The sequence below is a fragment of the Poecilia formosa genome, unplaced genomic scaffold (assembly GCF_000485575.1).
Source record: "Poecilia formosa unplaced genomic scaffold, Poecilia_formosa-5.1.2 Scaffold432, whole genome shotgun sequence".
Taxonomy (NCBI): domain Eukaryota; kingdom Metazoa; phylum Chordata; class Actinopteri; order Cyprinodontiformes; family Poeciliidae; genus Poecilia; species Poecilia formosa.
In genome coordinates, this window is record NW_006800371.1 from 29,961 (window position 1) to 39,767 (window position 9,807).

At 42.0% G+C, this 9,807-nt stretch overlaps 1 protein-coding gene across 2 annotated transcripts; it reads right to left on the reverse strand.

The window, feature by feature from the left end:
* Window positions 1–3,914: 3,914 nt before the first annotated feature.
* Window positions 3,915–6,043, reverse strand: LOC103155501 (uncharacterized). Of its 2 annotated transcripts, none has more exons than XM_016663622.1 (6): window positions 5,908–6,043; window positions 5,741–5,812; window positions 5,463–5,667; window positions 4,518–4,672; window positions 4,110–4,199; window positions 3,915–4,025 (listed from the first exon to the last, which is right to left on the reverse strand). In XM_016663622.1, the coding sequence occupies exons 1-6, from the start codon at window positions 6,013–6,015 to the stop codon at window positions 3,987–3,989; spliced, it is 669 nt and encodes a 222-aa protein (XP_016519108.1). In that variant the 5' UTR covers window positions 6,016–6,043; the 3' UTR covers window positions 3,915–3,986. The 2 variants fall into 2 exon arrangements, with proteins under 2 accessions (XP_016519108.1, XP_007577270.1); XM_007577208.2 differs by having other exon boundaries at window positions 4,098–4,199; window positions 5,908–6,041.
* Window positions 6,044–9,807: the final 3,764 nt, after the last annotated feature.

Below are 9,807 nucleotides of genomic sequence, written 5' to 3' on the forward strand. Positions count from 1 at the left end.
GGACAGTGGCATTTATGGGCTGGAGTTCCACCGATCTGGAACATGAAGGTGTTTTTACACACTTCTGACAGCTGCACAGTTTGCTGGTTGTGGAGGTTGAGTAGTTGCTAGCTCTACTTATGAGAACAGGACCTTAAAGGCTCTTGGGTTGGGCAAGAAGGTGAGAAAGATGTGACGTCTCTCAAACCTTTCAGACTGTCATATTTGATGGGATTTAAAGCAGCGCTAAGGGTTTCGGAATAAATGCCATGCCGCATTATCTTCAGGGGTGAGCAAGGTTGATTTTGATTTGCTCCAAAAACTTGACATCATTAAGGACAGCCTGTCCTGAGGTGACAGCTGTCCACCTGGTAACACGTCTTCTTCAGCTTCCTGTGTCAGCGCTTGCATTATCATAATCCGCATAATGTCTTCACACTTTTCTTCGCTTCTGAAAACTTTGAGACCCATCACTATCCAGTGCCTCAAAGTGTGCGACGAACGGAGGGGCTGCTTGTGTCTGCTTTATTTTTCATGCCTTCTTTTCCTGCTCCACTTCTCTGAAGGTGATGGATGCTCTTGAAATCCGCAGGGACAGCCAGTCATTTGGCCCTCAGGTAAAGTGAATCACCCTGCATGACTGTGCTTAGGGGCCGGGGAGTGTTACGATTAGAAAGTAAGCGGTATGGCAGTGAGTTTGGGCCGTGTTCGTGACGTTTCAGGGTCGCATTGTCATGCAGCACGTAAAGCAGCCTGCAGGTCACACTGTGGGCCGGGGAGCAGCCGGCGACTGCCGCTATCCATTTGAGGTGACAATACGCCGATGTCACAAAGTCCTGGCTGTGGCTCTGCGGCGCTGTGCCTCTAGGTGTGCATTTGTTGGTGTCAGGAAGGTTTTACAGCCATCTGCACTCCATCAACTCTGGTGCTGCTCACATAGATCAGGTAAGAGGTCCAAAAATATAACCGTGTAGCATCACAAGAAAGTGCTGTTTGTTGTTTATCCAATGCTTCGCAAAAGTATTTCTAGCACTTTGTACTTACTGGGATGTTGCAACTGCTAACTTTACTGGATTTTAGGAGGATTTTATGCGAGACGTCTACAGAGTAGTGCATAATTAGGAAAGGGAAAGAAAACAAATTTTTACAATTAAAAATCTGGAGAAAAAAAAAAGTAAACCAATTTGACATTCAGTGCAACCAATTTCTTTCAGAAGCCACCTAATTTAGGAATACAATCCACCTGTGTGTGATACAGCTGTTACGTTTCTTGTTCTTATGGCACATCCTCAAACTACTGACAGGTTTGATGATGAGAGCAGAAAACAAAGAAGCAGCCGAGAGGTTCACAGCAACTCTGCAGGAGCCACAGAGATCTACAATTCATGTGTAAATAAAAAACTGACATAAGTCGTCCAGCTCCCAAATCTGGTCTTAAAAGCATTGCTAAAAAAAAAAAAAAACAACAAAAAAAAAACAAATTAAGTCTTGTTTGCCACAAACATGTGAAAGAAGGGGATCTGACCAGGTGATATAAAGAAAAGCAACTTTCTGACCTACAAGCATCATGTTGTGATGGAAACTGATCCGAGGCAAAAATAAATTGAACTAAATAAAGACAAATCAGTAGAACCTGTGAAAATGTTGGAGGAAAACTTGAAAAGAATAAATTATTCAGCAGAACAACAAGCATGAACCCAATGCCAGCAATGTAATATATTAGTAGACATTATGAGTTAGAATTTTTTAAAGTCCAGACTGAAATCCAACTCACCAAAAAAGGAGAGAGGAGAGGAAAAGATTTGCAAAGCTTGTGGAGAGATTACCTAAAACACTCGGAGCTGTAACTGCAGGACTGAGCGAATACAACAGCAGGAGACTCCTCAAATTTTTATTTGTAAAAAGAAAAATATATATATCTTTTCAGCCACGTCTCCTTTGGCTTTCACTTTACATCAATACAAAATTTGGGGTATAAATACTTTAGCAAGGCACAGTAAACCGCAAATGTCACCCTGCATCTGAATTGATCATCTCAACGAATCCCTGTGCACCGTCTCATCCTCTGCCAGTCTTATTTTTCCCCCTTTGCTGCAGCACATTTAGAACAATTGTTGTTCCTCACATGTATTGTTTTCAAAGTGAAAAACAAAGCTTTGAGCTTTAAAAGATGGTCTCCAGCTGACTACAAACACAAAAGATGGAGGTTGATGCTCTCCACCACTGCCTCTGCTGAGCAGGCTACCCTTCAAACGTTCAGACAGCCATGAGAAACCCCAGAGACCATCAGTTCCTCCTCTGTATCCTGCTCTCACTGCAGCTGCTCCTCTACAATACACACACGGCATTCATTTCATACTAATGTCCTCTTACTATGCCTCCCTTTTTCACCCAAGCATCTGGAGGTGAAATGGATCTCAGAGGGGGATAGAAAACAGGAAGCCACAAAGTACGGTTAAAGCAGGCTCAAAGGCTTCCAGGAATTAATTGAAAGCAGCTGGATCTTGATGTTTACCAAATTACTGCTTATTTTTTGCCATATTAGTCATTCAGAAATGCACGGTGTAGACAAATTAACGTGAACCCCTGCAGAACAGCTGTGCAGTCAAATTAAATGAAACTGGAAATGATGATTGTTTGCCGAGGATGTGAGCAGTGTTTGCTTTTCAGTTTCTCCTGCTACAAATGTGGCAAAAGAAGACAACCCATTTCCTTTTTGCACCATTAAGAGACGGGGTCATCCTTCTCTAGTTATTTCACATTAGCATATCTCAAACTCTTGTCATTTTAAGTTTGTTGCAGTCACAACTTTTGGCGTCGGCCATGTTTAGCAGTGTTTAAACATTTAATTGTTCCTTCAGGTATAGGAACTTTGGTCGATGACTTTCTCCAAACCTGGGAAAGCTAGTCAAGTGACCGAGGTTCAGCTTTAGCCTTCAAGCCACTGACCTGAATAAGGATCCACATTTACTCACCAGGTCTCAACCATTAATTGCATCTACCTTACAAGTGATTTGAAATTTCAGAGAAAAATGATAACTGAAATTTATTTCAGTTATTAGTCATGCGAGGTCTGCTAAATACTACTGGATCCATTTTAGTCAGATAAGAGTTTTTGGCTCGGCTCGGTTTGGTTTGGCATGAAAAAAAAAGGGAAGCAACTTTTGCCCATTGTTAAGTACTGTAGATGTGGACCATTTTCTCCAAACACCTAGGACATGAAACGTGTTCTAGCTGCATTCCAGTTGTCAAAATCTGGACCACCCTCTGAAGTCTAATTTCTCCCTGGAAGCAACTTTGACTAACCCAGTTACAACCTGCAAGGCTCACTTTACACCTCAGGAGTTAGATTGAGTTTCGCTACAAGACAACGGAGCCCCGTCTAAAAATGTTACCTACAACTAAAGTTTTTGGAAAGTAAAGCTTAAAATGTTTGAGGTGCTGCAAACAATGCTTTGGCAGCACCATGAGCTACTAGAGCGTCATTACCTCAGGTGTGATTAAAATCCAGCTTAGAGTTGAATGGACCTCAAGCAATGGGCTTGTGTAGTGCAAGTGCTGATAACCGGGTCGCTTGGGTTTAACAGCTTTAAGAGGCCTTTCAGTGACATTCCCCCTCCCATAAGTATAGCATGCTTCACAGGAGGTTTTACTCTGCAGGCAGCAGAAAAGGTTGACACTAGACAAAAAAGGACCACATGATTGGACCCTCGCTCTACAGATAAATATGGGCAGTTTTTGCAAGCCGTGTTGCTAAACTTTGAGCTGTTTCGCTTTAGTGAAACTTAATCTAGTTGAGGCACATGGCTTTAGATAAGAGGGAACAAAAAATAAAATCTTAGACTCTTGTAAGAACACATCACATTTGTAATGGTACCTCAGCATGAATCTTTGAAAACACAATGCTGCCATCTAGTGGTAAAGAGTCCACAATGTTAGAGCAAAATAAAGTTTTATTGAATTACCAAATATATAAACATACAAAAAAATCACAGCATATGAAAAAATTAAACAGCTGTAGACCCCTCAGAAGGCACAGCAACATCCTGTAAATAAAGCAGACAGATGAAGTAAACTCCTTACACGATGTCGCTCAATGAGACTGCAAGTCATCTCACCGTGTTCACGTCCTCGATAACGACACTCCTCCCTGAAATATCAAGATTACTTTCTGTATCGTCTGAGGCGAATTCCTCACTGTCCGTCTCTTCTGTGGTGGTCTGAGAAAGACAAAACCCTTCAGGGTCAACATATCAGACATCTACAAATAGCGGAATAACTTTAGAGTTGTGGCCGTTTATTTAGAGGCATTGGATTTAAGCTAGTCAAGAACACCAGCTAACATAGGTGTCCAATTATGGTAGTCAACTAGTGTCTGGCTTTTCTGTGTTCAACTCGCATTAAAGGACACATTTCTACAAAAGTCAGACTGCAGTTATCTAATCACGTGCATGTGTTGGATCAGCAACACATGCACAAGGCGACACCAATACCAACTGGCCTGACATGTCAATTAATGAAAGCTCATATGAACAAACCTCGTAGTCAGGATCATTTGAGTAGTCATCATCATCTGGAAGTTCCTTAGAAAGCGCAATCACCCAGGATGGCTCCTCATCGTAGTCGTCATCAAGCTCATCTATTTTTCTCTTGCTGCCTTTTCCAAATGGTTTAGTAGGAGAAACGCTGACGTCTGTTTAGAGAAAATGCAGAACCACCTACAATAATCCATAATGTCACAGGTAGATGAAGCTCCACTCATGAATATACTGGTTGAGTAAAGCAACTATTTGAAGCTCATTTGCCTTCTAGAAAAATGCAAGTAAACTAGTCATTGCATGAGATTAAAGTAGCTTTTCCAGCAAGATGCCCCTTTCAGACAGATTCAACTATACACGTTTCATACATGCAAACTGAAAAAAATAAATTCTACCAATTATAACAAGCTTTATATTGTACAGGTAATGAATGGGTGGACTCATCAGTGCAGGATAGAGCCATAAGCCCTAGCTGGTCAATACTAGAGTGAAGTTAAAATTGTAATGAAACTATATAGAGCCACTAGTTGAGAACACAGTGTAAGCCAAGGTTCTTGGACTTAATTTAAATTTCTTTCCTAGATAAACTTGGCATTTTATGTGAACACTTCAGAGCCAAAGATGATTTTTAAAAGCATGAAAACTTGTAGAACCAATCTCTAAGAACAGATTGGTTCTACACCAGGGGTCTTCAACATGCAGCTTTGGTCAAATAAAGTGTAAACATAAGAAATAAATTCCAACTTCAGCACAGAATTTAATATAGCTTATATCTTCAAAGAGTTTGTCATTTACATAAAAAAAATATATATATATTCTTAATTTTAAAGCCTATGCAGAATTTTGACATGCTGAGGTGGTAGTTGGAGTAGAAACTCAATTAAAACTGGCAGGTCTGGAGCCGGACGTCCATGTTTTAACGTGAAAACAAAATGGGCTACTTACCTGGGGACAACGAACGCCCAATGCTGCGGGACACCGGGTAGCCCAGGGCGGCCTGCGCCCAGCAGGGCAGGATGCGCAGCAGCAGCCGGGTGAACCGGGAGAGGCGCTTATGGCCAGTGAGGCTGTGACGTGCCGGGCTGGAAGCCACGGAGCAGGAGAGGCTTTTCAGCTGAGGCACCCACACAATTCCGCGGAAGACCCTTGCCTGGAGTCGTGCACAGAGTTAGTCCACGCCTGAGGAACCTTCCCTCCTTGTTGGTTTTGAAACAAAAACTTACAACGATGCTGAAAGGCCAGAGGAGGCCGCGCACAACAGAGCGAAACACGCCGTCTCTCCTCACCACTTTGCCCTACAGGTGGAGACACAGACGGGGAGACGCGCCGAACAAACGGACTGATCACAGACACATGGCCGGCCGCGGCGTGTTTCAGAGTTTACCCTCACCTCAGAGTTCTCAGGCTGCGCCACAGCGTCCCCGGAGGCTTCACAAGACATGGTGCTGCGGGACAAAGCCTGGACCTGCCGGGTCTGCAGCGGGGGAGAGACGCTCATGAATATCACTGAGAGTTTTGGGGCCTAACATGTATTTTTCTGTTACGTCGATGTGGCCAATGAGCACCGACAAACGCACCTGGTGTAATCAGGACAAACCAATAGACACGTCCAGCTAATTAACGCAGAATGCGGAATGTGGGCCAAGTGTGCGGAACCTTCATGTTTTCTGTTTTGTCATTTAAAGGAAAACAGCATTAAGACACACAATGTTTAGCAAATGATTGGATAATATTTTTTTTCAGTCAATTAATTAACAGATACTCCGAAAAATAAAATAAAAAAAAAAACACATTTGCCAAAAAATAAATATATACATATGGACAAAAAAGGCAAAAAGTGGAACTTTTTAAAGGGTTTCCACCCTTTCACATCTGATTTAGAACTACAACAGCATTTCAGATAAGAAACATTTTGCTGACAGTCAAACATCACAGCTGTATTGCTCAACTAAGAGCATCTATTTAGTATTGCAGTGTACAAACATAAAAAAAGGAAGTGATGTAGACATATAGATTAGGTAAGGATATTTTACAAAGATTTTGCAACTGCTGTTCATGTGGTTTGTGTCACATTGAATGAACAACAGATACACATTTACATCTATTTCCACCCAAACGCCAACTTATATTTTAGCAAAACACCCACAAAGTAGTTTAATTTATTCCTCTGCACTTGGAAGCAATATTTTTAAAAAGCCATACATTCTTCTGTGTGGGACTATTTGGTTTCTATCAAAATAACACATTTTTTCAACTCCACTTGAGTAATCCCTCATTGATAATGAAATCTAGCCCTGAAACATTTCTATCGTAACAAAAGTGTTGTGGTCTAATATCAGATCACTGCTTCGGGGCTCGAGAGGCAGACAGATGCTGTTCCTGCTCTTGTTGCTACTTTGCATTTGAAGAGCTTTGAGAAACAAGTCCTTAACCGTGCTTCCATACGAGTGCGGCTCTCTAATTGGTAACCATTTCCGGGTGGAGTTTCTGTCACGTCTCCGTATCCTTTTATGCGTTTGAAGAAAAAAAACCAAACAGGTGCAACTAGATGAATATAAAAGCCTCCTGTTGCCCCGCCTTTTGTCAAGCTACAATCAAACCTGCGCAGCGGCAGTGGAAGACCCTTACAAAATGGATAAGCAACCAGTGATGAGAACATTCAGTTTTGGTGCTATATGCAGTGGGAGCAAAGCTTCGGGTGATCTCTCCACAACCAGGAGGCACAGCGGCAGCAGTGCGGGGATCCGGGCCCTGCTGTGGGCCACCAGCAGCGCAAAGTCCTTTGGATGCTCCACAGACTCACAAACAAGCCGAGAAAACATCTTCGCCAACATCCTGACACCTGATAGCATCCCACAGTTTACCATACCAAGTCTGTCAGTACAGACCAGTTTACGGTCACTGGACAAGGAGGCAGAGGACAATGAAGCAGAGTCAGAGGGAGAATTAAGGAGCTGTGGGGCTAACGTCTCTTCATCTTCATCCTCCTCCTGCTCCAGTTTGCTGCTGTCAGGCCGCAAAGCTGAGCGGTGTCTTTCAGACCCTTTAGCCAAGAGGAGATCTTTCCGTCAGCAGGACGTACCATTTCCTCCCTCCAACAAAAGCACCCTTTACTGCCTGGACCCGACGAGTAAGGCCGCTCTGTCCCTGCCCCACCTCACCAAGGTCACCACACCATACGGCTTTGTGACTTTAAGCCAGAGCCCACAGATGGCGAGTGAGGAGGCGCTGCTCTGTCAGGCCGGATTGCACCGCCTATACAGCGACAACAAGGCTTCTAGTGCCGTTTGTGCTTCAGGATCCAACGCGGCGGTCGTCAAAGGGGACTGTTCCCACCTGTTAGGAGCCAAGAAGAAGCCGTCCAAAGACTTTCCTGTTTCCCAGGGCGGAGAGAGTTCACTGAGAGGAGAGCCGCACGCTTCCCCATCCGCCTCAAGTTCTGCTTCCTCTACGCCAAAGCCACCAGATAAGCTAAAACGACGCTTCTACCACATCATAAAGAAACATTTAATGTAGCACACTGACAAAAGAAGTTTGACTTTCAATGTCATTTGTGTCAACTGTGTAAGCTGGTTAAAAGTTTGCATTTGATTATAATATGTGTCGTTTCCTGCAGCTGTAAAACGTAAAAACCTGCATGAATAATTGAGTCTGACAAACATTTCTGGTCCAATTGAGTCCAAATTTCAAATAGTTTAATTCACTAAGAGATAATCCTCTATTGTGATCATCCTTCATCAATGTACTGGTGCCACTGGCTCTGAAACACGCCCTCAGCATGATGCATCCATCACCGTGCTTGTGAGTTTGTATGGAGTTCTTTAGATCATGTTCACACTTTCAAATATTCTCCAGTTTTTGTTGTTGTTGTTTGTTTTGTTTTTTTACATATTTATTCTGAACATATCAATTTACTTTCAAGAGTGAATGAATGTTTGGGTTAAAAAAAAATTTATGCGTAAATACAAGTGAGTGCTCCAGAAAGGACAACTATCGAAAAACACTCATCCGAATTGGTGTTGAAATGGGGAAATTAGGCTGACATTAACTATAAAATGCTCTCCCCAAACCTTTGGTCTTAGGAAAATGTGTCGACTATGTTTGAATTTCAAGAATTGTGGTTGAATATCCTTCCAAAGAAAAAAAAAAATGCCAAGAGCGCGTTGCTGGCTACAAAAACAAGTTTCAAGCAGCAACAAACACTTTTAGTTTCTCTGTGTTTTTCTACGGGACATTTGACCAAGTATTAGTAAGAATGTATGTGTATATTTGAGTCTGTATATTTAATTTTGACCCCAATGAACAGGAGAAAATTCACTGTAAATTCAACTCGATTCTTGTTTTGTAAATTCATTGATGATATATGTTGCATAATTATTTCACACCTGTAAAATAATGGTTCGAATGCATCATTAAAAAGAAAGAAAGAAATCAAAATGGTAGAACGCTGTATAAATCTGATTGGATTTATAGTTTGACGCCCTGATGGGCCAATCTTCAGGCTACCTGCTTCAGTTTGTATCAATGTTTCCACAGTCCCGCTTCAGCGATGTGTTCAGAGAAACCAGACCTGCCCCTCTCACGGCCGAAGAGGTTCGCTGAAGAGGGTCTTAATGTTGGTCACTCGATGCGTCCATCTGCCACCCACTCACCGAAATGTGGAGGATAAATCGCACTGTGACGCAAACGGCGATGGAGCTGCTCCTTCAAACACGAATTTAAATTTATAATCTCGCTACTATGCGGTTTGTTTATTTGCATGACGTAAAAGGTTTCTCCTGAGTGCTTCTGGGTAATCAAGGGTTTCGGCTTTAATGAAATTCAGCCTCTAAAGCGTTTACAAAAGCAGGAGCAGGCAGTGAGGAATGAATGGGAGACAAAATAATGGATGTTTAATTTCTGAGAGCCTTCTAGTAATCAGGAAGAGAAAATTCAGAAAGCAGATTCAGTATGCAGCCCAAACAAATACAGAGCCTCTAGAAAAACACAATAAAACGGCATCTGTGAGCCCATTAATATTCACACCTCTGGTCGAGTTAAATCTAAACTTGTTTTTCACTCAGCCAGGAAATTTGTTTCTAGGAAATGAGACAGGCATCGCTCAAACGACAAGAAAAACAATATAAAATAAGTAAAAAAAAAAACAAGTGTTTCAATACATTTTCTTAAAAAAGTAATTTAAAAAAGGATTTTTGCTCATGCAAATAGCAACTGAAAATGTATTTATTCATTAGTTACATTTTATTTTTGGTGATGAACCCCAAATCTTAGAGATTGGAAGCATCTCCTT

What these genes read in the sequence shown, in the direction of transcription:
- LOC103155501 (XM_007577208.2), bottom strand. Translation starts at nt 6,015, where the DNA reads ATGAGCGTCTCTCCCCCGCTGCAGACCCGGCAGGTCCAGGCTTTGTCC. An exon ending in TCTGGCCTTTCAGCATCGTT is followed by an intron (nt 5,668 to 5,740) that starts GTAAGTTTTTGT and finishes GCACGACTCCAG; the next exon opens with GCAAGGGTCTTCCGCGGAAT. An exon ending in TGGGCGTTCGTTGTCCCCAG is followed by an intron (nt 4,673 to 5,462) that starts GTAAGTAGCCCA and finishes TTCTCTAAACAG; the next exon opens with ACGTCAGCGTTTCTCCTACT.